The sequence below is a fragment of the Accipiter gentilis genome, chromosome Z, assembly GCF_929443795.1.
Source record: "Accipiter gentilis chromosome Z, bAccGen1.1, whole genome shotgun sequence".
Classification (NCBI taxonomy): Eukaryota; Metazoa; Chordata; class Aves; order Accipitriformes; family Accipitridae; genus Astur; species Astur gentilis.
In genome coordinates this window covers 13,163,233-13,191,125 of record NC_064919.1, presented here as the reverse complement: position 1 = coordinate 13,191,125, position 27,893 = coordinate 13,163,233, and the positions used below count along the sequence as shown (strand labels likewise).

At 44.6% G+C, this 27,893-nt stretch overlaps 1 protein-coding gene across 1 annotated transcript in view; it reads left to right on the top strand.

Moving 5' to 3' along the window:
• Positions 1-16,804, top strand: part of LPAR1 (lysophosphatidic acid receptor 1) — a 75,792-nt gene extending 58,988 nt beyond the window's left edge. Inside the window, exon 4 of the mRNA XM_049794917.1 lies at positions 13,085-16,804. Within this exon, the coding sequence (XP_049650874.1) occupies positions 13,085-13,386 (302 nt within the window). The 3' untranslated portion in view covers positions 13,387-16,804. The remainder of the gene's footprint in view (positions 1-13,084) is intronic.
• The last annotated feature ends 11,089 nt before the right edge of the window (positions 16,805-27,893 follow it).

Sequence of the window (27,893 nt, the reverse complement as noted above, 5' to 3'; positions counted from 1 at the left end):
CGAAGTTCCAAGACCTTCTTTTGAGGACTGATAACCTTCCAGAAACTTCTTGTGGTTTTCCACAGAAAGAGTATGGAGGAGCATTTTGTTTTTCTTCTAGAGGCCTGCTTTCAATGCAGCTGTACCATTTGTGACTGTTTTTACAACTGGTTCTGGAAGTCAGTGGAGTTACAATTTCTTTGACGGCTGGCTACCTGCTTATACGTTGTCCCCTTTCTTTGAGCAGACAGCTCAACCCTGCATCTAGAACCTGTTCCCGTGGAGTGATCAAAGCAGTGTGCTATGCAGATTTGGCCGGTGGGCATAGCATGCAGGATCAATCGGAAGGGATTAGACAGATCTAAGGGCCGTTCAGAGCATGCAGAACAAATTAGGCTTGCTTTTTGGATGCCACTGCTTTGTCATTCTCTGCATGCAGTCTCAGGCTTTCCAAGTGTGAAGCAAATGCTTTCACAGGTATCTTCTACCTCTGGCAGCCATTGGTGTGGCCTGCACTGTATGTAGCTGATCTCCCACATCTGATTGAACTGTTGTTAGTGGTTATTTTAAAAAATAAAGTGCTGCCCTGCCGTACGTAATGGTGAGGTGAACTGTTACCAGATCGGCTTGGTCAGCATCTCAGAGAACAGTTTAAAATGTCTTTTGTATTTTGAAAACTTCTAGAGGGTTTCATTTTCAACTGCCAAAGATTTTACATTGAATGGCATTTAGATCCCATATCCCTTGAGGACTGAAGTCTCTGGCAAGCAGAGAGTGCTAAAAGGGAAAAATTTTCAAGTTCTTGCCCTGCAGAAGCAGTGCGCTCCCCAGCACGTCCCTTGGGAGCACTTGCCCGAGCACAGCCACGAGCCCTGCCCTCGCAGCAGCTTGCCTTCTCTGTGTCACTGTGAGAGACGAGTTGGCTTCACCTTTAGTCTGAAGGCAGGTGACAGTAGAAAATAATTACTGTTGTCTTTGGCAGTCTCATTAGAGAAGCCAGGAGTTCAGTGGGAACAGAGACGGCTCTTTCATGCCCAGTGGTAGAAGACCAAGGACAAAGCCAAACTGCAGTCGAGGCATGCTACAGAGAAAGCAGCAATGTTATCGCCTCTTCCTTCCTTGCTTGGTAGATAGGGTCTAGATTTAAATGACCTTTGTCTGGCACTTCTCATGAACACCCCTGAAAGAGATGAAGGTGGCTGGGAATCAGCCCTGTTTTGGCATTGAAAGTATTTAAGTATTCTGCTGCAATACAATTGCTCTTTCATGAGTAGGTGGGAGTAAGTAAGTGAACTGAAAGAGAAGACTTAGTGCTGCTTTTCTTTTTCTTCATTATTATTGTTCTCTTTTATCATAGCCAAAATCTACAGTCTTTTATGGGGACGCTGGAGCAAACTGTGTGCCAGAGGTCAAAGGAGTCACATCCTCAGAAACACGCAGATTGAGCAACCTTCAAAATAGTATGATAGTGCTCTTTTTTGTGGTTTCAGAGGCTATTTATGTAGAAATCTTTAAGCCACAGTGACACAGGATGTGGTGCTAACACAGTAGCTGAAAGGCAAGCACTATTCTTGGACACTTGTAGGTGCCATGCTTTGCTTAGCAGGGGTTAAATTTAGAATGGGAGAGCAGACTGCCAAAGGTAGAGCACTGTTCCCGAAAACCAGCTGAAAAACCAGGGTCAGTTCAGTATGCCAAATCACACTCACATCTCCGACAAATGCACAAAATGTGGGGTAACTCAGTCATAGTGAGAGGCCACATAACTCATCTAACCGAGAAGCAGTTTTAATGGCTAACCCTTTAAGTAGATGAGACTGGGGTTCCCTTGTTTGTAGTGATGAGGGTGTCTAATGCATTCTGATTTTTTCTCTTGCTTTGTTTTTTGCCTGCTTGTCCTGACCTAATGACATAAAACAGAACTGTGCAAAGCATCACCCCCCCATTAGCTGCGTTCCCAGGGGTTTCCACAGCTGTGTATTGGTGAAAGGGCTAGCTGAAGACACACCACACCTTTTTTCCCCCCAGTGTAATGCATGTCTTGGTAATGTGATTCTTGAAGCTCTGAGTTGAAATAAAGGCTAAATTTTATCAATGCTGTCTTTTGTGTTTGCCTGAAGACTTTAAATCAATGTAGATTCTGTGATGGTAAATACAAAGGAAATCACAGAGAAGCTGCCACTGGGATCCAGATATTTACCACCAGCAATAAAACATTGCCAGACTTGTTCACTGTATTTCCCATTCTAAGTATGGAAATACTGTCATCACCGCAGTAATATTATATGCTGCAGGACGGCAAACACACTTTTGACAGGGAAAAAAGTACCTACTGTACACTGCTGCAATGCTTCTTTCTGCATGATAGTATTTTTAATGAATACAGAGACTGGCTTTGTAGAAGTTGATAAGATACTAATCTTTCGTTCTCCCTGACACCTAAGACATAAGTTTACGGTATGATGGCATCTTGTCCAGACAGGGAAAATTAGATATTCCAAGGAAATTCAGAGTCATCTGTGAGAATCAAGAGGTAGCTGCATCCCTTTAAACCATATCTCATCTTCAGCGTAGAAATATAGACCAAAAGCCATATTTTCCGCGCAAGTTATCAGCCTCATCTATACAGGTTTAAAAGAGTAGATCTAGAATTACGTGCTAAAACCTGGAATTTACCCTTCTGATAAGCTGTCAGTATATACTTACCATGAGCAAAATTTGGGTGCTTCTTCACTCAGTGCTTCTCTTGTGAAGTGCATTGCCATGTCTGCTGCTATCCCTCTGTTTCTGTCATTGCTATTTGTAGATGCCTCACTGGTAGTCTGATAGCCCGAGCAACATCCATACAGCCTTGACACTGCTTGGGTGGTGAGGTGTACAGGTGACTTACCATAGTGCTGCTGTTTGTGTACAGTCTGTCCAAGGCTGCTTCTGCTTTAAGGCAGTATTTTGATTTGTTAACATTCAGATGTGGAGTAGAAGGTCTTTTGGGGGAGGGGGCTATCCTAACACATCCAAAAGACGGACTGATTTTCCAGGAAGATTTATTCTGGAGTGACATCCCGTTAAGCAAGAGGGCTTTTTCCCTGTTGTCCACTTCACTCCAGAGCTCATGCTCTTAGTTTTCCCGGAGGAGCACAGCTGTCACACTGGATTCTGCTTCTTAAAACTGTTTTGTGTAACTGGTCTTAATGCAGTTCCCTTGAGGGGTGTCTACCACAGCTCAAACAGCTATCTATAATCAGATAATTGCAGTATGGCTATATAAAAACAAAAGCACACACAGTTTTCTTGCAGCTGAGGTAGAGCTGGTATTTAATAAAGCCATTTTAAGTATCTCTACCTTTTTGTAACACTTTCTCCTAATCACACTCTGGTACTAGCATGGGAGAAACAAATTTTATTCCTATTAAGGAAGCAGATACAGGCTGGTATTTTCCTTCTAATATTACTAGTTTCATCTTATGTAAGAATCAAAGCAGTCCTTTACATATTAAATTGCATCCACCCATGATTCATTTGGAAACTTGTGTTGCAACTGGAGCTTATCCAAACATAATACCAGTAACACTTAATGACCTTAACAACAAAAGAAAATACAATTAAACAATCTTGTGTACCAAAGTTGTTTGAAATCTGCTAAACAAACTGTGTTGTTTGAGTGTAGCATTGTGACCATCCTTGGGAAAGTACCAGAGTACCACAGGGGGTATATGGATTTCCAAAGGAAAAGCGGGCAAAACAGAGTTTTTTCAACATGGCCGTGAACGATTTTTCTGTGACTGAAAACTGCAGGTACTAGAAAAGCAGTGAAGCACCCAAGTCCCAAGCATGCTAAATAGACCTTGCAGAGGCAGGCAGAACAATGTTGGGTTTGTGAGCCCTGCCTGCGGGGCGCCAGCTGCCCCGCTCCTACCTCAGATGACCTCTTGTCTTTTCCTAGGCACCTTCATGTTGCCACCAGACCTGGTCACCTCCAGCTGCTGCATGTCTGGGACCTGAAATCCTCACCCAGACCCCTAGGACAGGGCCTTCTTGCCATTCAGGGATGGGTCTGTCCCCCACCCGGCACCCCAATTCATGACCGTAAGCAATCGGTGCCCTTCAAGAGGATCCTGGCTGAGTTTGGACTAGGAGATGCAAGTAGGTTGCCAGATATGGACTGAAAGGCAGTTTCTTGCTTCTGATTTTCCCCAGACATCTGTTGCCTGCTTTTCTTTGTTCTGTGTCGCCATGACCCAGGGAGACCAGTACCACAAGCCTCAGGAGCCTCTTACCAGCTGGGGTTTTGTGCTCGTTTTCCAGCTAAGCTACCGCCAATGATCTGGGACTGTAGGAGCGTTTGTGTCCACAGTAGAGCATGAAGGCTCATCTCAAATGCCTGAAAGTTGAAAAAGACAGCAGAATTTCCTCTGTGTGTCAGGTTTTTGGCAACAGCGAAACTCCATGGGGACTACTGTTTGTCTTTCTTTACACAGAGATAAATACTCGGATTGCTTTGGCAACAGCCAGGCTTTTCTTCAGAGATTAGCTTCACATATCTTTATGAATTTAGAAATCAGTTGGAATCCTGACCATTGGCGTTTATGACTTCCTGTTTTTGTCTAAAGCGCTTTTTATAGATAAAAGGCTTACTTTCTTCTTTTGCAGGGGGCAGTGGGGGGAGCACTGTCTCTCTCCTGCAGTCACTAGATCAGTGGTGAATTCTGTTTTTCCTTAGCAACCTTTGATTTGAGGAATTCAAATGGATGCAGATAAATTGCCATGGGTTCCAGCTTTTGCTTTTCTTTTTGGAAAGCAATTTGCACGTGCCACCTTTGCAAAGTATTCTTTAAAACCACAACAAGCATACGTTTGAAAAAAGGACGTATTCGAACACCTTTGGTTTGCAGGGGTCAATTGAAAAACAGTCCTATTCTCCTCCATTTGCATTAGCACTTGACTTCTTGTTCAGAGATGTCAGCCAAGGAGTACTTGAGGGTGGTTGCATCAGCTGGCCAGAGACTGCGAGCAGCAAGCAGAGAATGACACCAAGCAAGTGTTAACTTGGGCTAGAGTTTAACGAGCACCCATGAAATAAACAGGTCAGTTCTGATGGCTTGCTTCTGCCCACATCTCATTTTCTCTTCAGTTTGGTTTGTTTTGTTATCGGTTCTCCTCAGGCTTTTCTGTCTGTCACTGTTTCAGACTTCAAAAGCTTCAGATACTACAGAGATACGCAAAGGCGTGGAGACCCACATGGTATCTCAAACATCCACTCTGTGGAAAGGCCACCCAGGGTCCAGGTAGAACAACACCCAGCAGTTAGGACCTCCAGAAGGAAAGCCAGGAGGCTGAGTGTCAGCGTACCCTGCCTCCAGCACTTGGCAGCAAGCACTCGGGTGGTAAGCACAAAGTGCTGCAGAGAGCGACCTCATGAGGACTCCCACAGCTGCCATTTACAAATCCTGCTGAGGGAGACCTGCTCTTTATTAATCTCTGGTCTGGGCTTGCGAACTGAAGCAGGAAGAGAAGACCAAAGGTGTCAGCCACCCCAAGAAAAAAGAAGGCGTGGTGGCTGTAGACATAGCCCCACTGACTGCAGGCGTTTCCTGTCTGAGCATCTCCATCCTCAGAGACAGCGGTCTTGTGGCTAGTGGTGCCAATGGGGTTGTTGGCTAATGGTTGTTGTCAGCACCCTGTGAAATGCCACAGTGGGTCAGGTGTATCTTCAGTTGGCCCTACATGCAGCAGGTGTAGATGTAGAATCGTGTCTGGCTTAAAAAGAGGGTTTTGACCTAAATATTTTAATGATGAATTGGTAAGAGTGAGTATTTAAATGATGAATTGTCAGGAACAATGTGCTGATGTGAGCATTGGAAGATAACAGGAAAAGCAGAAGCCAGCCTGTAGCAAAGGAGTCTATATGCTGGAAGGACTACCAGTTGTGGTCAAGACTGTATGTCCATTTAGGAAGAGTGTTTTACTTTTATTTTATTTTTTCTGAAAGGAAAGATGAGGAGGAGGATTAAAGGGATGAACAGACACAGGTGAAATACAAAATATTGAGGCCCAGAATGAGGTGATGCTAACATACACTGGAACTTCACTCTTTGTGGGCAAGGCTTGCTGCTCCTCCCAGCCCAGCTACAGTGCAGGCAGAGTGCCAAGGAAGCTCTCATGTTAAGTTGTTAGCATGTTTTAAAACAGATAAATGGTTCAAGAGGGAAGCAGCCAGGTTCCTCAGAAAGGGGGTGATTTGTTGACAAAGATAGCCATGCCTTAAACAGCAAATAAATTCTGTGCACAGGAGTTCAAAGGTGAAGACAGATGTTTGAAGCAGACACATAACTGTATTCCTGCTGGGAAGGGAAATACGTTTTGGAGCAAGACATGATTTCTGTGTTCCTACATGATCCAGGCGTTATTTTGTGCAAAGTCTGACCAAACTCAATAGCTCAAAATCCCAGAACAGGATTCAGGAAGAGGTTGGAGTGCGCATGTGCGTATAGCTGTGGAAAAGGTAGGAAATCAGGGAATGGATGCAGTAGTAGCAGAAACAGTTTGTTTAAGGATCCCTTTGCAAAACATGGGTGCAATAGACTGAAAAATCTGGCAAACCTGTCAGCTTTTCATGAGGAGCTCAGACACTTGGAAGAGCTGAGGTCAGGATTTTATCTATAACCTGCACATTCAGAGCTATTCAGCTCAGGGGAGACTTGGATGGAGGTACCCAGGGATGGGGCACTTGCAGTGTTGTGAAAGACAGGCTGATAGCTCATACCACCCAGATCCTCCCATATGCCCCCCTACTTGTGTATATTCTCATATTTGCTTAGGACCTCTTGCTTCAAATCATATTACGAGAAGTACATGTAAGATACTGTTGCATAAATATGAATGTAGATTTTATTTAGCTTTGCTTTGTTTCTTATTTCCTATTTTACACTGCTGGAGATATGCCCCCTTCCTTTCATACACGGTCCCACCAGAGAAATGTTTGGCTTGAAACTCAAAGGGGCTGTTGCATCAAAGTCTCCCAGACACACGTCAGAGAAAGCAGCGTTTTGCACTCAATCAAAAACTGCAGGAGGAGTGTGCTACGAAACTCTCACTCATTCAAAATTCATACAGCTTCCTTAAATAAAGTCACCTTAAATAAATTAAGGGGTTTGATAACAGCCTTTTCAACAAGACCATTCTTACTGGCACACTGCATGTTGCTCTCCCCCACCTGGGGTATTTTTCAAGGACTCTTTGGCTGTCGTCTTCCCTGAGCCTTTTGGAGTCTGTGGATGGAGAGTCAAGCCTTTCATATCTGAAGTTCTGAGAATTTACCAAATTTAGCATAGGATTATTTTACGTTTGTTCATGTGGTCCATATGTGGTAGTCACATTTTATTTTTTCACATAAAAATTCCATGGATGGAAGCAAACTTTACCCCAATATTGACTATTTCCAGCAGAAACTACAAAAAACAGCAACAACTGTGTTTTCATCCACCAAGAACTATAGGCTATATTGTAGTAGTGTTGTGGCAAAATTGGGGAAAATGATGTCAGACTAGAATTAGAAGAATTACTCCTGCACTATGTTTACAGCGTGATAAATGATCCTTGTGGATCTTTTGCATATATAATAATTCAGCATTCATTTTAGATTTCGTTCTCTAATACTTCTATCTGGGGAAAACAATACATAGCTATAAGTAAGCACTATTTCATGCAGTACTTATCTCTATTCATGCTATGCACAAGATAATACGTAGTGTGATAAGGAGGGTTATTGATACAGCTTACAGATGGCTAGGGCATGAAGAAGTGCAGTTGTGTTGCAGCTGCTGAGTTTGCTCCTCAGCTAGCATAGCAAGTGGCTTTCCCTGCTGAGGGTGGGATTGTATCAGGATGTGGAAAATGCCAGGCATTTCTGTAGCCCTTTTTGGCTATGGTTTTGTTAAATAAAACAAATCTTCTCCCCATAGCATTGCTTTCAGCCTGCAAAAAGTACAGCAAGACCCTGCTCCCTGTTGGTAGCTGGCAGTGATGCTCAGTGTCCTTTCCTCTCTCAGTCACTGTTGTCCCAGTGGAAAAGGTGGTGTAGCCACCCATCCCAAGTGTCACTCTGAGAACAGGAGGGGACTTTGGAGCGGACAGCAGGTGAACAAGGGGAGATGGGCAACAGCGGCAGAATGTAAATGTCCCTGCAGTTCAGCTGGAGTGGGTCTTCTCTGCCTTATCCTATTTCTGTAATCTTAACAAAACTGCAAACACAAGCAAGATCTTTTTTCCCCTTTTCTCTTCTCTCACTCCTAAAAGAGGCCCTTTCCATATTTTACCCCTCCATACAGACTTCTCCATATGAGAAATTTGCAGGGTGAGTGTAAGGCCATGCTAGTGGCCTTACTAAAGTAAGTAAAGCCGGGGTCAACACCCAAGATGGGTGGAAGACGACACACAAAAGGGACACCATATGGTTAAGCAGGAGAAAAGGGGTGTTTCAGAATAGGTGTCCATTGACAAAAGCCGCATCACACTGCAGCCTCTGAGGGACAGAGGTGTGTGACTTGGCAGGAGCACAAGCGCTTCTTTTATGTTGCTGTTGTGAGTTAGAGGAAAATAAACATTCATGGAATAAAAGCAGACTTACCCTGTCCAAGGCAAAAGGCCAAAAAAAAACCCCCACCAGTGCTGCTTCACCTGCTAACCTGAGAAATTTTATGAGTAGCCATCCAGTCTGGGGTCCTAGTAATCAATGACTGGTTCATCAGTGTTTATTCGCATGTAGCTTGTTTCTTTTCTGCTGCTGGTTTTTGCAGTTGTTTCCTCTTTTGTTTTTCTAGTCACTCATTTTTGTGTCATTTATCATGGTTGGTTTCATATGCCTACTGCCCACGACAGTTTTTACTCTCTTGCAATCAAATCTTGCTGTGAGGCCATGCCATGCTTACGCAGGAGTTTCCAAGCATCCAGCTACCACGGAAATACAATTTGCACTGATACGCTAGATGAGGGTTCAGGACAGATGTGATGTAGTCATATTGTGGTCGTTGGAAAGCCCCCAGTGGATTTCTGCCACAGTGCAGCAAGACAGGCTATGCCTGAGGAGTTGGAGTTTCAGCCCTGGGTGAGAGGTATCACACAGCAACAGAAAGTGATATTAGTGTCACAACTGCTTTGTTGTAACTCAGATTTCCTACTGTAAAACATGCTTCTCAGTCTATAGAGACCCTTCCCATCTTGTCTCCTTAAATCTTTTTAAAAGATGCAGTGCCATTTCTCCAGTTCCCTCAAGCTTTCCTGTCTCATGGCTAGTCATTCGCCCCTCAGTCTGATAGGCATTCTTCCTCACCTGGCCCTCTCTTGCCAGAACTGCAGGGCAGACTTTGGCTGTGCACCACAGGGATGTTCCTTCTGCTGCAATTGAACAGCTTGGTCAGCTTTGTGTGGTGCCAGCACCTCTGAGGACAGCCAGGATTGGAGGTGTCACCCCTCTATCTGTCCAGGCAACAGTGCTCTTCAGCCACCAAGGGACATACCATCTGTGATTTTATTTGTGCATGTTGGGCTCTTCTAGTACCATGGCATGACAATGACACATCCACAAAGATGACGAGATTTGATTCAATTAATGCACTAGGTCTGCTTTGTATGCCATTGTAACATGGACAACATTGACCAAGTTTGTAAAATGTTAAGATGCACCTGGAAATTACTCACACTGTACTTTGGACTGCTCTCAATTTTGTTCCTGAGCAGAAAAATAGATCAAGATTTTGGTGTATGCTTAAGGTTTTTCAGTATATAGCAGCAGGAAGCTTTTGGATTTAATTATTCTGTTAGACATGATATTTTTAGATCTTTATTCTTGGTGAAATCAACACACAACAGATTTCTGGAAAGGGAAGAACTTAACCTCACTTTTAGCTTAGTATCACTTTACTTTGACAAATGTTCCAAGTAAGAACAGAAAAAATAAATTTCAAGCTTTTTTTTCCTCCCAGGGAAAGAGTTCCATGTTTAACAGATGATGTTTCCTAAATCTGAAGTAACAGGAGTCTGACATTTTCATGTTCCTTGCATTGTAGCTAACTCAAACATGCCCTTACCATGAGTGATGCTTTCCAGTATTTTCCAGGGTACTCACAGTTAAATCAGTTAAATAACAAGTGAGAAAACCTGAGGCATTGTTTGTGTCACCCTTTGCAAGCACTTAACTTAATAAGCCACAGGAGCCATTAGCATGGTGGGAAATTTTGCTAGGAAAATCCCAGCAGCTAAAGTAAAACAAAACCCACCAGACTGAAGGGGACTGGCTTCAATGGCTTTTACTTCCCAATAACAAGTGAGCCATCTGTTCAGAAGCTGGAAGCTAGCCCTGTTTGCAACAAAGGTGCAGTCCTGGATGCTGTGTGCTGGACTGTCACGTGGAGGACACAGGCTGGAAAGTCAGCCTGGCCTGTGGCTGGGGGTCAGGGCAGCCGAAAGCCCACGTTACCGAAGCAGGTCTGCAGCATGGGTTTCTTCTCCTTTCGACACCCGGGCTGCCAGCACGTCTTTGACCCAGCTCCAGGCCTGTCATGAACAGCAGAGTGACAACTTGCAGAATAATGACTTCCATTCTCTTCCAGAGCTGGGTGAGAAGACAAGCCTTTGTTTTTTATCTTTTTTCAGTGTAGCACAAGCTACACAGAGCATTTAGGTGCTTGCTCAACCACCATCCACTTTTTCTTGAGTGCAACCACATCAAGCCTCAGCCTATAGGTTATTGGACCTAAATGAGATACTGACGAGCTCAGAGAGGCTCAGAAACTCCAACTGTGACCAGTATTCAGTGCAGTGGCCTGCATGTGGACTGTTGTCAAAGGCTTTGGGGCTTTCTTAGGGGTAAATGCCTACCTGCCTCACCGTGCTGCTTCTTGTTGTTGCTGCTTTTAACATACCCAAAAACAATAGCAACAGAACGGTCTGTTTGGCATATTTAGCTTCTCAACAACAGATTTGAAAAAAAAAAACCAACCAAAAAAATTGTTGGAAAATTGGAAGCTTTCAATTGCAGCTTTGAACAACACTAGGAGAGCTTTCCTGTCAGCTCCATTGTTCCCACATTGGACTTTTCTGCTACAGGCCTGGTGAGGATGCTGTCATCATCTTTTGTCCTTGACTGTAGATCCCATGACTTGCAGTGTTCCCGTCTCTGATGTTGTTCTCCCGAGGCAGCCTGTAATGAAGAAAATACATGCTCAAGCTGGAACAAAGTCCACTGCTGCCTCGCTAGCTAGGAGGTTGAACACAACACGCACAGTTTCAGCAGTGAGTGGTTGAATTTGAAAGATCAGCTTTGTTTCTGCAGAAACCATCCCAGCAGAGCTGCTCTGTGCAGAGGGCAGCCTCTGTATCAACGTGGACAATCCTGCAAATAAAGAGATGCAGTTTGCTATTCTTCTGGGAACAGGTACAAGGAAGGGACAAAAGACCGTAGTCCTTTGCATGGGTTTCAAGTATTCTTTTCTAGGACTGCTGGAATCTGAAAGAGCTGCAGACAAAAGCTATGAAGTGGATTCGCATGTTTGATGCCACCTCAGCGTGGGAGAGTTTCATCCCTATGCTGTAAAATTGCTTGCCATACCCTAACAAAGTCTTTTGGCCTAACACGTTGGTGCTTTGTACTGGCAGCTGGCAGTTTGCCTCCCAGCTTCCTTCCCTTTGTGAGCTTTGTTGGTTGGCAAAGTGATAGGCATTGAGTGGCACTGAGGCACCATCAGTTGCAAGCAAGCTCAGTTTAGGGGTGCTTTTGGGTACGTAGAAAGCTTGTGTGTGGTTGCCTGGTTGGCAACCAGTGTCTGTAGCCCAGCACACCCTGCGTGTTTGCAAAGCCCTTTGGAAAATGTTCCTCTGCTTGATCTAGGCAGGTTTGGTATCCAAACAGACAGGCGTCTGCACAGGTTACAGTCACCACTGCCCAAGCTGGAAATAGCTGGCACCTTCTTGGCAGGCACAGCAAAAAGTCTGTGTGCCATGGAAACTGACTGTAGTCAGCTGCTAGACCTGCAGAGAGCATCACTGCAGAAAAAAACAGAGGCAGCATGTTAACAAATAAATACCACAGTGACAGGAGAACCTGTCTGAAAACAGCACTCACTGGGTAGTGCTGGGAAGCCCTTATTGTTGCTGCCTGCACTTAGCCTGCCCACTGATGATAAGACCTTGGTTTCCACCACAGTCAAGCATGTCAGCCTGGAAAATCTCAGGAGCACTGTCTTCATTCTGGCATGATTGGTGGGTGTGTAAGGGCTTCCCCAGCCGTGCTTATATTTAAAACCTCTTTAACCTTGCAAGGAGTTATCATCTTCATTTAACTCAGTACTCCAAATAGAGTGCAAGGCATTTGATTTCATTTCTGCATTTAACTCTGAATTTTGTTCTGGGCTTTATTCCCCTCAGAGCTTTGAAAAGCAGAGAAAGGAGGGGGAAGCATTTTAATCAGGGTAAGGCTCTTTGGCATTTACACTATTGAAGCCTGAGGAGCCTCTGAATTTCTATTGAATAGAGCCCTAAGAAAAGAAGTAGATCTGTTGAAGGATGGCATTTCAGTGCAAGAAGGATGTGTGTTTAGGACTTTCCATTACATAATGGGGCTGAAATGGATTAACAAGACCCAGGCTTTCTTTTTCTTGAGAATTGCTGCCTGCACCACTCTTTTTCTATTACTGATGCTTCAGTCACAGCACTCACAGAAAGGTTTTCTTTGTTGTTATTAGTTTGAGAATTGCAGCATTGTTTCTCCTGATCAAGAGATTGATTAGTCAGAGGTCTCTAGCTGAAGGGAAAAAATGTTCCTCATTATCAACTTTAAATGCAAATGTATTTGCCAAGCAGAGTTTCACATGGCGAGTGTGGGGGGGAATGCCTTGCTCTTCTGATGTGCTGCCCATAACCATTTACAGATCTTTAAAAAGGGTCCTTCTCATCAGGTTGGTGAAGAAATAGTGTGGGAACGATATTCTTGAAAGAGAAAATTAGCAATTGTCACTTCCAGTTGGGTGGTTCTCATAGTGCTTTGATGAGTAATGGTGCATTAGTATATTTGTGGGTTTTGTTGTGTTTTGTCCGCTCTTTCTCTTCATAGGTGCTTTCATAATCTGCTGGACCCCGGGATTAGTCTTGCTACTCCTTGATGTGTGCTGTCCCCAGTGCAACGTCCTGGCCTATGAAAAATTTTTCCTGCTCCTGGCAGAGTTCAACTCTGCCATGAACCCCATCATCTACTCCTACCGGGACAAGGAGATGAGCGCAACCTTCAAGCAGATCCTCTGCTGCCAGCGCAGCGAGAGTGCCAACGGCCCCACCGAAGGCTCGGACCGGTCAGCATCCTCGCTCAACCACACCATCCTGGCTGGCGTCCACAGCAATGACCACTCAGTGGTGTAAAACCACAGCCAGCCGCGTGGCCGACAAAGAGCAGCAGGCTACGCTGTGGAGTGGGGTGGGTGCACGGCCCCGGGGAAGGTAACCCACTCACAAGGTTTTCTCAAACACTAATGGACTACAGGTGCTTCTTTTCCAGGGAGCCCGACACACCGGAGAAGTCCATCCCGTCCACAGGACTGGCCGTGCTGCAAGGCCTTTGATTCTACTTTCAAAAAGTAGAAGGCAGATGCCTTGTGGCAGAGGTCATCGATAGCCCATGGAAAGCCTTGCTGAGACTTTGTCAGACTTCGCTGCATCTTGGTGCCAGTCTGAATCAACTCTGATTAATTAAGCTTATACCTGCTTCACTGCATTTACATGTAGCCACTTAGTCTTTTTAAAAAGGGAGTAAAGGGGATAAAAGTATGCCTATCATTTAATAGACAAGTAATATTTATCACCATCAGCATGCTTGTGATGAACATTTTCTGTGCAGGGAGTAAAACTGTGCTCTAGTCTTCGTATCCTTAGCCACACTGCCATAACTACAGTAAAAACAAAAGTATTTTTTTCTAATACAGGCAACAAGAAGATGATGGAAACTGACTCTTCTTACCTTCATTACTGCTGTTAGAGAGCATGCATGTTCTGTGTGTATGCAGATTGTTTTAATTATGAAAAAAAAAAAAAAAGCTCGTTGTAAAGTCTGCAGGAAAGTAGAAAAGCATAGACTGTATTCCAGTGTTTGTTTAGATTATGAAATAAACAGTACTCTAGTTACAAGGTATTTAACGTTCTTCTTTGAAGTGCGGTATGAAATGTGTAACATGTGAGGGGTCCCAAGTTTTTCATGGACAAGTTCTTAAAGTAGGACAAATCCCTAATGCTCTTAAAGGGCTACAGTCAGGTTGATAGATCTAAAAAAAAAAAAAAAAAGTATTTATGGCATTGGAATGCTTTTCTTGTTCATGGTGGAAAGCAAAGGGATTTTTAATGTGAAAAAAATGTATGCGGTTTTATGGAACCTTTCTTGTAACTGAAAACAAAACATCTTCTGCATTTTTGCACTGAGAAATATTTGTAAGGTATCTTTTAAATGATGTACCCTTCATTTCAAAAGCAGTGGGCTACTAAGAACTACTAAGGGACAATTTTATTTTGTAAAGTCAAGACAACATAGGTAGTTGTCTATTGCAAATGACTGGACCGTGCTAAATATAACAGCCACATGTTATCAATAGCTAAGCTAAGAGATGGATTTTTTCATATATGGCTGTTTTGAGGAGGAATGCCACTCATGTGAATCTCGGTTACCAAGAAGCAGTGACATTAATCAAAACTCCTTGATAGGGGTAAATATGAGCAAAGATGGGATCTTGCTGATAAAAAACTTGGGACCTTTCTCTGGGAAACTGCGTGTTCTCCTAACAATGTAAAATATATCAACAGTAAATTCCTGGGGCCATTTTCCTCATTGTAATTTGCCTCTATAACAAAGAAAAACAAACAAAACAAAACAAAAATCAGAGGTGTATCCTTCAATGTACCATACTGGAATGTAACACAAGGGACAATATTCTCCTATTTGGGCAGGGAAGAAATGGAGGGGGTAGGGTCAGCCCAGCAAAAAGCAGAGTTTTTAGCATCTCTTGCTTGTAAGAGGTGCCTGGATTTTACACTTTCAAGCATAAAATTGCTTGGAAAAGACAGTTCCTTGCTGAGGGAGGGAAGAGCAGCAAGTCAGCAAAACCTGTCTCCACTGAATAAAGTGAGAGTTTTGCCACTGCTTTCGGTAAAACTGAAATTCACCTGTACTGTCAAGCCAAATTTGTGTGGACAATGTGGAAGAGGGAGTAAGCAGAGAGGATAAACACAGTAATATCTGCCAGTTGACCAAGGTATTGAATGTTGCACTTGCTTTGGGCAAACAGCTCTTTTTTCTGACTGCGTTTGAGAGCAAGTGAATGTACGTTGATTCATTTTATATCCACATAACTACTGAGAAAGAGAAGAACATGCTGTATGAACTTTTTCATTTAAAAGCATCTGCTTGCTAAGCCACTCCTAAATTTTTTAGTGCCTGCGTGATGTTTGAGCTGGCACAGGTAAGCAGAAGAAAGGAGAGGGTAAGAGTGCCTCCAAAGACAGGGGACATCTGACTGAAAAACAATTTCTTTTTCTCCAGAGTGCTCGGAGTTGCTTTCTTCCCTGGATCCATGGAGAGCACTTGTTCCTCTCCCAAATTTCCCCACAAAAGAAGGACATCATCGACACTTTTTGGTGGGGAGAGGGTTGCCCTTTCCAAGTGACCTTATTGCTGCTGTTTGCATGCTCTTTATCAAATCTCTCCTGAATAGGGTGGGAAGATGATGTTAAGAAATAGCAGCAAATCATTCACGCTCGTATAGTGTGGTGATTTTGGAGAAGCTGTGGGTGAATAATTTTAAACCAGCCTGTGATTGTTCATGACACATGGGTGGGTGCAGAGGGTGAATGAAGATGGATGTCCAAGGAGGCTTTTCTCATTGTAATTGCGACAGGTGGGAGTTGCTGCCCAGGTACACCGATCAGCCCTTCTCCAGGGAGGCACTCAACAATTCAAGAAGCTGGACCTTTTGAATGCTTAAGAGCAGTTAAATTTCCGTTGTGGGGTAGATTAATCCAGGAGCGCTTCTGGCAGCAGGTGGCTTTTTCTTTTCTAAAAGGTGAAGTGCAATGCTTTCAATCAAAGGCAACAGGATGTGAATGTTGCTTGTACAATTCCACTAGAGGAACTCACTGAGCATGTGGCTGCTGTTTAAAAATTTAATTAGTGCTTTGTTTTGTTGACATGATCTCCCTATATCCTTGAGAAATCTGATCTGTGGATTGAGTGTTTCTTTGCAAGCTAATGAAATTAAAGCTGCTGTGAGCAAAGAGAATAAAAACCAGAGCTGGGAATAGAAGGATTCATTTGCTCTCTTCTTTAGTGTGGTTCCCAAACCACTTGGTTTCGTCTCAGATTTTTTTTTAACTTTTGCTTCTCCGTTCAGATTTTCCAGCTTCATTGTGCAGTTCTAGAACTCAGTTTGCTATGTGAAAACATGGTGGAAAGTACTTAGGGGAAAAAAGCCTGCTCCACTTATTTTTACTTATCTCAAATCTTTCAAAAGGTTTTAGAAGCTTCTTAAAATACCAACGATCCTCCCACAGTCATTAAAATTCTTCTGTTGCTGGCTGCCTCTGGTCCAAGTAAATCCTCTTGAAGTTCAAATGTAATGGTGTTTGTTTCAACATTTGTAGAGTTGGGGAGTTGTGTATTAAAAGATATGGTTGATTAAATCATTCGCAGGTCAAAAAAAATGTTGTTTTCCTACTTTGTTTTTTTCAGTGGAAGCACAAGTCTGAAAACTAATTGAAAAGATTGTCTTTCAATAAAGGATTATTAAGTAGAATTTTAACTCCCTGTTGTGATCACATTTAGGGAGGCTGGGTGACCCACTGGTCCACAGAGCTGTTAATCACAGCATTTACATGAAAAGTTGAAAATATATTCTGTGTTTGACACACATTGCATTTCTTGTCAACCCTTTTTTTGCTCCATGTTCTCTGAGATCTCCTGGTAGCTTCACGCTGGCTGCTAGCTGGGATGCTCAAAGCTGGGCAGATAGCTGGCACAGGGAGAAAGGGGAGACCAATTAAGAGCTTTTTCAATGATTCCTAAAACCAAGCACACCTGTTTGCCCATAGTGCATCAGTAACAGCGTTTTTTAAATAGTTGCCCCAATATCCGCCATTGGTTTTTTAACTATGTCTTTCCCAACTAGTCACAGCTGTGGCACTGCTTGAACAAGCTGGCAGCAAAGGCTTGACATAGGTCACTTGGTGAAAAAGAAAGTGGAGGCATGCTATGTTCATGGTGCAAACTAAGCCTGGGTAACTTGGGTGTCAAAGAGGAAAGGATATATTTTTATGTCCAGTATCTTAGTTCTGCTCCCCCTCCAAAGTAACTTTTCAATATCAGCATAAATTTGTCCCAGTATGGCATTGCACTGAGATAAAACTTTTCGGGTCCCTCTGAGGAGTATGTCTTCTGGTCTGTACCTCTGTGGTGGTTGGGGGGGATTGGCCATGGCCAGTCTGGGTCCCAGAAGGAATCTGTCATGGGAAACTCAAGTGGGCTCTGCTTTTGAAGCAGGTTTTGTAGCTTCTGACCTGCACGTTGCCCCAGAAGAATGCTACCAGACACCAGGCTTAACTACTGTAAAGCCAGCTGGGGTTGCTCTCTGTGACGCTGCCACCACCAGCTCTGTCTGTTCTCACTGCAGCAGGTTCCCATGGACTAAAACCATGCTGCTTTTTCTGTGAAAGAAATAAAAGCCAACCCAGCAGATTGTTCTCCCCAGGTGGGATTAAAGAAGACACCACCCGACGGAGAGGCTTTGGTGCAAACACCCATAGCCTGTCTATCACTGTGAATCAAGGTGATGCAAAGCAGAGCTGGCAAAGGTGTTTCTCTAGGGCATCTCCCCCCCCCGCCACGCCAAGGCATGACCCCGTCCTTGTTGCACATGTCATTCCTTTGGGTCTCTTCTGACCATGAGATGGGATGGAGCTGGCAGAGGTCAGCCTTAGCGGACTGGCTCTTTTCCATCTGCTGCAGAAGTAATGTAACCCAAATACAGGCTTTTCCTTTCTGGTCCTCTTAAGGGCTTACCTGTTGAGCAATTTGCAATTGCAAGTCTACCTATCATGTCCTTTCCGATCAGTTCTCGCCGTTAGCAATCAGTTTGTGCTATTTGCTAGTGTCTGTATGGAGGGGATTTGCAACTGCAGTCTCATTTGTTCAGCTGAATTGCCCAGGCTTTACTGTTTCATTGGAAAGGCTACTTCTAATAGATAGCTTAAAGAGTATTAACTCTCTCACCTGTGCAGCCATGCCGCCTCAAGAAAAAGGCTCCTTTTCTTTCTTCCCATTTTCTTCTCTTTGAGGATTTTCCACAAAGTTATTCACCCAGCTCCAGTTTTCTAAGTCTATCAAGGAGAAAAAAAAGAGGTTGATATTAAAAAAAAAAACAAAAAAAACCCAAAAAAACCCAAAACGCCAAAACCCAAGGATATTAAACTATACTGCTGTCTTCTATGGTACGTGGAAATCCAGCCCACTAATAAGCTGCCAGATTTTAGCAAGAGCCTCCATGAAATGTCCCTGTTTGCCTGTGATAAACTTCTGATAACCAGAAGTGTATGTGGGAGACTCAGGAATCTGTTCATTTGTTTTCCTGTTTAAACAAAACCCTGTTTCTCACTCACAAGTATGGAGAGAGCCAATGAGGTTTGGCAAACAATTTTGCTATTAAGTGCACTTACTGTAAATGTTTAGAGGTTGTATCTGGTACAATAAAGTATTTAGCATGTGTAATGTGGAGTGTGCAAGAAATAACCTTCATTGGGAGAGCTGATATTTTGGATATGGAGGGGAATTACTCAAAAAGCATGTCTGTGTAGAGGCATGGGTCGGTCTGTTCCAGGAGACAGCATAGGGATGAAACACACGGACAATGAAGGGGTGGGTTATTTCAAGTAAATCACTTAATAATCAGTTCTGTTCCTGATTCCTACCTGCCCACCATCCTTCCTTTCAAGTCCACATTTGCATCTTTTAACGTCAGGCCTCCTCTTGTTGCTACATAGAAAAGTTTTCCTGAACAGACGAAACAAACCTGTTGCTTCTTTTCCCTCTTCTTCTTCTTTTATTTATCCCTCTCCCTTCTCCCTTTTCCCTTCTCCTTTCCCCTTCTACTCCCTTTCCTTTTTTGCTATGCGTGGACATGTTTGTCCTAGAATGTGTCCCCAGTTTTGTCTTAACCATAGAAGGTCGTGCATTGACTAAACCAAAGCTGGTTAGCTTATATATAGAAATGAATGTGTCCATACACACAAAGCTATAGGAAGGAGGAAGTACTGAAAGAAAAAGTATTATTTCAGTGCTGTTTGAGCATAGCTGGTTTAAGACTTTTTTTTTATGCTAATTCCTATTTCACGTTTTGAAGAAAAGAGGTCTTAGGTAAAGGGTTGATTAACACCCTGCCTTTTGTTACAGAAGGTAATCACTTAGATACTGAGAAAAAACAAGTGTCTGCTTCAGCAAAATAACAGAAAAAAAAGTTGGCATTCCTAAGGTAAAATTGCAGTACTAATCACTCAGGGCATTATTAGGTACAACAATATAAAAATGGAAGAGTTTGATTTTTTCCTCTCCCCAACCCCTGGTGATTCATGCCTAATGCCATGGTGCTGGGCTTTCCATGGCATGGCATGTGTAATGTAAAGCAGCCCCATAGAGCTTGATTGCTGGACATAACGAGCAGAAAGCCAAAATACACAATTGCTAAATAAATCACGCCTTGTGAAAACGCACTGCAATGCCTTTGGGATTTTTTGTTTTAAGCCCTGGATCACCATTTGCTGACAAAGTCAGACTGTTTATATGGCGATCTGTTAACATTAAATACACAGCACGTGCAGCAACGCGGGACGCAGCCTCAGCACACAGTAGACAGCACACAGAGTAGGAGCTTGGAGAGCCAGCACGTTTGGGATGACAGTGCCCAGAGCCCACAGCGCACTCCCCGGCATTGGATGGGCCAAGCGCCCCCATCCTGCTTTGTGTCTTTTGAGATCTGCCCCTTCAGGCCAGGTGTGGCTGGGAGGACAGGACCGCTGCAGATGAGCTGGTCCCAGCAGGAGCAGATGCAAATGAGCCTCTTCCACTTTTGTCTAAAGCCTTCCTCTTCTTAACTGCTTAGCCTTTACATGGTTATGGATCTGCTCCTCCCTCTAGTTGCTGCACACCAACCACTTGCTGGACTTCCTTGTCACCCCTCCAAAGAGCCCTTCCAGTTCCTCAATTGTATTGCTTTTCTCTGCACCGCCTCCAGGTAGCCTAAACCTTCTCTGAATTAAGCTACAAGGTAAATGCCAGGTGCTTTTCACCACACAGTTTCTTTGTAATTCCCTGGGGGAATGGGGTGGGAATGGAGTTAAATGCAGTTGGTGACCGATCACAAGTGGTGTTCCCCAGGGCTCAGCATCTGAGCCAGTTCTGTTTAATACCTTTATCAATGATCTGGACGAGGGGATCGAGTGCACCCTCAGTAAGTTTTTCAGATGACACCAAGTTGGGAGGGAGGATTGATCTGCTCAGGGATAGGAAGGCTCTACAGAGGGATCTGGACAGGCTGGATTGATGGGCCGAGGCCAATTGAATGAGGTTCAACAAGGCTGAGTGCCGGGTGCTGCACTTGGGTCACAACAACCCCATGCAACGCTACAGGCTGGGGGAAGAGTGGCTGGAAAGCTGCCCGGCAGAGAAAGACCTGGGGGTGTTGGTTGAATATGAGCTGGCAGTGTGCCCAGGTGGCCAAGAAGGCCAACAGCATCCTGGCCAGTATCAGAAATAGTGTGGCCAGCAGGAGCAGGGAGGTGATCGTCCCCCTGTACTCGGCACTGGTGAGGCCGCACCTCGAGTGCTGTGTTCAGTTTTGGGCCCCTCACTACAGGAAAGACATGGAGGTGCTGGAGCGCGTCCAGAGAAGGGCAACCAAGCTGGTGAGGGGCCTGGAGCACAAGTCTGATGAGGGGCGGCTGAGGGAGCTGGGGCTGTTTAGCCTGGAGAAAAGGAGGCTGAGGGGAGACCTTATCGCTCCCTACAACTGCCTGAAAGGGGGGTTGTAGTGAGATGGGTGCTGGTCTCTTCTGTCAAGTAATTAGAGAGAGGATGAGAGGAAATGGCCTCAAGTTGTACCAGGGGAGGTTTAGATTGGATATTAGGAAAAATTTCTTCACTGAAAGGGTTGTTAAGCATTGGAACAAGCTGCCCAGGGAAGTGGTTGAGTCACCATCCCTGGAGGTATTTAAAAGACATGTAGATGTGGTGCTTAGGGACGTGGTTTAGTGGTGGACTCAGCAGTGCTAGGTTAACAGCTGGACTTGATCATCTTAAAGGTCTTTTCCAACCTAAATGATTCTGTAGGAAATAAATAAATACAATACATAAAGAACAGGGAAGTGAAAAATTGCAGGGACGGAGGGACAACATGGGAGAGAACCCTCTACCTTCTATGCAGGATTTGGTTTATGATCCTTTCAAAGGCTTTCCGGCAAGTTCAGGAAAGGCTTTGGGGTTGTGAGCCCTTTTCTCTTGGAAAGAATAATACCCTTTCCATGGCATTACTTTTTTTTTTCTGTCTGATGGAAGACTTTGTTGGTTTAGGTGTATTTCATTTATTAAAAGCTCAAAAGGCCAACTGAAACAAAGAGAAACCTTCCCGTTTCCCACCCACACTCATCACAAAATTAAACTGTTTTTATATAAATGGTGTTTTACCACTAAAAGATTGAAGGATGCTTCAAGGACTGACACAGGTTATTTTTTTTCAGTTCTCTGTTTTTCCAAGGTTCATGATATCTGGATATTTTAATGCTTGTTCTGCCACAGATTTTGAAGTTTGTACATTCTTCTTGTCCTCAAGTGTCTCTTTGCAATCCGGCTTTTTCAAAATATGTAAACACTCCTTAGTTCAAGGGAGTTACTCAAAAATTTGCCTGGTTTGAGCTAGTCCAGCTGCTATTGCCTTCCAGACCACTCTCCTGTTTGCTCACAGTGCGGTCTGATTTTGAGCCACAACTAGATGCTAGCAAGTGACAATTATTTTGTTTAGAAATTCTTGTGTCAGGGAAGATGCCAATATCATATATATGTCCTTACAGCTAATGTGATATGCTGTAGGCAAGCTGGCTACCCCTATGGCATTTCTTAAAGAGGCACATCAGGGAAACAGATTTCCTGATCTGGACTGGGTTAAGGGTTTGAAAAAGACGACTGACCCTTCTTTTATTTTTGAAACATAATTCCTACATCTTTGCATGAACATGCTTAGGCATGAACTGTTGTTTAGTCTTCAGATCATCTGTCCTTTCTCCTGCTGTTCAGAGATACGCATGCTCCTGTCCGTGGCCCTGCTCCCCCCAGCAGTGTCAGTGGAAGCAGTAGTGGGACAAGGAGTGCTTGACCTGGGACAGGCACAGGGGCAGAAGGAGGAGAGGGTCTGTCACAGGGCTCGGGAACAGTCCAGCTCTGGGCAGCACAGGCTTGCACTGAGCCATTGGTGTCAGCAGTTCCCTGTGGGCTCCTGGATCCCAAGCTTGGCAGTGCCTACCACTCATTTTGGAGGTGGCCAACACACTGGGGAGGAAGAAAAGGAGGAGGAGGTGAAGGAGGAGGAGGAGGAAGGTTCCCAGCCTGTGCCTGAGGAAGTGAAGGGTAAAACTGTGCTCCTGTGGACCTCTGCAGGAGACTGGTTCTTGGCATTACTTTTACTCATGGCTTTTCCCCGTCCCCACATCACTTATTTTACCTCGGATGTCCAGGTGGGGGCATCCCTCTGGGGTTATAAAGTACCCGGCACATGGCGGCCAAGCAGCAAACTGAGAGTTTTGAGTTGCTGGCCAAAGGGTCGTGCGCTCCACAAGCAGGGATGGCGACAGCACCAGTCCAGGAAACTGCTACCTGGCATGCACGTGCCCTCTTCCCTCCTCAGCTAGCGGAGAGAGAGAGACGACTTCGACATTTTGGGGGAGGAAAGGTAGTCCCGAGACCCCAGGTGCAGGAGCTCGTGGAGGCTGGTGCGGGTGGGCTGGCAGCTCTTCGGCACATGCCTGCAAGGGAGGGCAGCCTCCTGCTGGGGAAGGGGCGGTCAGGCTGGGGCATCTGGGCACGACCACATTAAGCTTGCACAGACCCACAGCAGCGGGGGAGTGCACTGGAAATGGCAAGTGCCAGTGGTTCAGAAGCACCAGCTTTCCTTGCGGATTGTCATTTTCCTCAGAAACATAGCTTGGGGGTAAAAAAAAACAAAAAACAGAAAAGAAAAAAACTGCAAATTTTCTATGAAGTGGAAATCCTGCTTTTCAGTCCACATGGTTAAAAGTACAAGCCATCCGCACCTGATCTACCAGAGGGAGCACACAGGAAACTGAAGCGGGAACCGGGGCCCTTGACTGTCAGACCTCTTTTCTCATCAGCTGGACACATGCTTAGTGTCTGGGCTGTGATGTCTATTTTAGTCTGGGAACACCAAGCATGTTTAATGATTTATTCTAAGTGCACAAATAAAACACAATTATGACACAGGCAACAATTTTGCATAGACAAACTCCACGAAAACTTGCAGGATTAGAAGACTTTCACTTAAAAGGGCGTATTTTTTAATTATTATTTTATATTTCTCTGCAGAAAACGGACAAACACTGGGCAGTGTTACTTTATTTTTTCTAAGCAGAGCACCCTGAATCTAAGTGCTCCAAAATCCTGGAAAAGCACAAAGAGCAACTGTAAAGGGAGAAACGATGATTTTTTTTTTATCACCATCCATAGATGACAGCTTCCTTTCTTAAACAGACCATGTAAACCTAGCTGCTATAGAAGGACTGCAGTCCTTGAAAACTGCCCTCTCCAGCTTCTGAATCTGTGCCCAGTGAGCTCAGGGAAGGGGATGTGGTCGGGGAGGTTTTTTTCACCCTCCCCAGTTTCTGCCCTGCCACGGCTGCAGTGGTGCAGAGGGAGGCAGGGACTAAAGGTGCTCTGGAGGGGAGGGGGAGTCCCCATGTCACTCTCGGGGGAGAAGTCAGCCCGGGTGGGCAGCTGTGCCAGGGGAGCCTTGCCGGGAGCAGCAGCCACAGGTAAGCTACGTGGCCATGTTGCAAGAAGGACATGGCAAAAAATGTTTGCAAGCAGCAATATGAAATGGAGCCAGTCTGGACTACTCTCTTCCCTGCCTTTAGCATTTTGTGAAGAGGTGAAATCTCTCTCGGGATACAGCAGAACACCACTAGTTTGGAATGGAAGGAATTATATGTTTAGAATAAACCCATGATGTGGATTATAATGATTGCAGACCTGTCTCAGAAAGCAAGGGTATAAATTTTGTCTGGGCTGGGACTTTAAGGGTTGTTGTCAAGAGATGTCAATCGCAGTGCTCCAAAATGAACTTGGGATGGGCTCCTTGGCAGTGGCTTTAACTTGTGCTCCATGGCTATAACTCAGCCAAGAAGGATGTGTCAAAGAACATATATGGCTTTGTCAGTATGAGGAGGTCCTCCCTGGAGTGTGGAAAAAATGACAGCCTGATGGCACCTCTGCCTCTCCAGTGGCTTCCAGCCAGTGGGCATTTCTGGCTTGCATTGCCTGGCTGGGAGGTTATGCTGTGGCACCAGAAGCCGTCCTGCCGCAGATGTTACCAGCAGGATGCGTGCATCCCATGCATAGCAGCAGGGTTTAGGATTTTCTTTTTCTCCAGCATTTGAATAGCATTTTGGAAGTTTCCTGCAGCACAGCTAGACATTTTATTACTGAGCAGACACCAGGCAGTGGTGTAAGAAAAACATCTAAGTCATCTATGCAAAATTCAAGTTCCTGCTTTTTCTTCCGATTTTCCAGTGCACAGTGGTATAAAAGAAATCCTTTTTAGCATAGATTTATTTTGTTTTTAATGTTAGTGTGCTTTCCCTTTACTTGCAAGGCTAGCATTTCCCCAAAACATTTGCATAGCTGAAGCAGAATAAAGTTTTGGTAGAAAACTTTGGCTGAAAGTCAAAAGGACTTTTCTTCCCAAGTGCCCTAAGTCACTCACAAATGTGGCTGCATTCATTTTGCTGAGTACAATGGAAAAGACACAACTCCTCTTGCGTCAATATATCTGTACTAGTCTACCATTGCTTGTGCGAGTCCAGGTTATTCTGATTCAGGAACCAAAAAGAAACTGTGCTAGTAAAAGGCACCTTTGTTCCAGTGCCTTGTATTACTGTATGAAGGTGCAACCATTGAAGGAAAAATATCACATCCAGTCCAGCATGCACCAGTGAAATTTTTCTGGTGTAGGCCACGGACTCATAAGTAGCTCCGACACTTTTGAAAATATTACTCTTCATCCAAATAAAGTAAAAGAGCAGCCAACATTCAGAGTAAGTGGCTTTGCTAGTAATGTTGCTTAAAGCAACCTCCCACATGCTTCCACCTTCAGTAACTCCATAACTGAAAAGTCTGGGGACGGTCCAAACAAAACAGTGTGTTTTCCATTAAGAGTGGAAAAAAATTACACGCTGTATAAATTTACTATGAAGCCATGTTGTTTGCTATGAACTAACAGTGACATACGTGTGATTTTAATAAAGAAAACCATGATTTCATTAGTTAACACTGTGTGCAAGTCAAGCATACAATGAAAAACAAAGCAGATCCAGTCATTCATCAGAGTTCATCAATAAAGCTACATGAGCCTTTGCAATCACACCACCAGGCTGGGTGGGCTTCTGCCTTCTCCTTCTTCCCGAGCCATCCCCAGCCCATTCGCAGTTGGATTTGCCCCTGCGGCTGGCAGTGGAGCATTGCGCTGAGAAGGGCTGTGGCTGTGGTTCCAGTCCATGCCCCTTTCATGGGGCTCAGTACCCATGCACAGGGCCACTGCATGATACGATGCAGCAGTCCAGTCACTGTACCATCCTCTGCCTTCTCTTCTGGTCCTTGCTCTAACCCAGAGCCCCAGGACACAGTCAACAAATGAAAGGGATAATCAAAAGAAAGAGGAAATACAGCCAGCTAAGTAAAATACTGTGCCAAGACTCCAGAGATAGAAATGATACCTGGCTCTGCCACAAGCTGTATATGACTAGGCAATTTCCCCACAGTATCTAAGTTTTCCATTTCAGTAAGGGGTAATGGGTTTATTCCCTCTGCTCCCCTTACATCGTGAATTCCACAGTATGGGGAATGCCTTTTTGTAATGTGTTTTTTTCGGAACCCAGAGCAATAAATGAACACCCCATGGGAGAGCATTTCCACCAGGAAATGAGGCCATTTCTGGTGCAGGACTCGAGAGTCCCTCAGTTGAGGAATTCAGTCACCCAGCTGACTCACTGTCAACTCAGGCGTGAGCTGGTTAGTAATGTACTTACCTCATTCTTGGAGAAGAGTTTGGAGGGGAAAGCAGAAATAGGGAGTTACATCAGAATGTGGTTTGACACCAAAAAATAGTGAAGAAGGAAGAAGGCAGAATATATGTTCAGTGATGATAAACAAAAGAGGAGAACAGTAGAAAATCGTAAATGTAATGGATTAAATCTGAAGTTGAAAAACTCCTTGTGGTTCAGCTTTGCTAGACCACAGCCAGAAACCTAATGGGACTGCAAGGCTTGATTTTCAGCAGTTCTGGAGATGAGGAAGCCATCAAAGGACCTGCTGAAAAGTAGGATGCTGAAGTAGTGTCCAGCAGGAAATGGCTGTTTTTCCTGAAAGCCTGGAAAGCTTGACTTAGTCAGCAGGTTTATCATTTAAGCAAACCCAGACCCTTACAGCTGCTGAGGTGGGTTATGGAAAAATCAGCGGGACCACGTGGACCTGTGGAGTGCTGTTAAAGGTGAGCCTGTGGTGCTTGGGAGGAGAGAGGAGGGAATGGGCTCTGCCTGAAAAACAAGGAGAAGAGCCCAAAATATGACTACAGCACAGAGCACCATTTGTTAGAGCAGACTGACCTGACAACAAGAGATCCATTACGGAGGCTCTTGGCTGGAACCTACAGCATCAAACTCACTAGCGGGTGAGATGGCTGTTGGATGGGAGCATGAATCCACAACACCCTATGAAAAAACATGACCTGGCTTTTCCCTAGCCATTTTCCCTGGTTTCCTCTCCTGGGTCTGTGGTCCTTTCATGCATGGTAATTCCCCAGGGGCAACTAAGAGATTTCATTCATAAATACCAAGATGAAATATCTAATCCAGGGAGGAGAAGGGCTTCGGTGACTGTGTCAAACCAGCCCTCTGTGGGCCAGCTGCCAGCTCGCTGGGCTGGTTTCCATCGGACTTTGTGCAGGACGGAGCCCAAGCCATCCAGCTGCCAGGGCCTCTGTTTCCTGTTATGCTGAGTTTAGCTGGGCTTATTTCTTTCCTCCCCTTTGTGATGGCTTCAAATGCACTCCTGGTTTCCCTCACCAGAGCAAAGGCCATGGCCATAGCCATGTTTTGCTGAAACAATCCGCCTGACCCTCTTGCTGAATTTTGCTGTAAAAAGTTCAGCCAAGCTGAAGGAAGGTAGTACAGTGGCTCAAAATCAACCTCACAGCAGAGTGCTTATGCCTCTGTGTAGAGACAGAGAGAAAGGCAACACATATTTTCCCCTGCAAGTGCAAGCTTAACTGAATGGGAATATGGCACCCAAGAGTGACAAGGTTGGTGCCATTGAAGGGGTTTGCTTCTAAAGTAACCAAAGTTAGAGTGCTAATGTCTCAGGGCACAAGCAAGCCTTCTCATTTAAGTTATTTTGAAAAATCATTGAGTTTATGGGTCTGCTGCTTTATCCCAGGCCATTGAAGGAAAGGAAGTCCTTCTGACTTCAGAGCGGTTTGAGTGGGAACATCCCTGCCGTGGAGGGAAGTGTGAGTCTCATCAACGGTCCCAGGGACTGAAGCCAGCACAGAGCTTCCCACACTGCC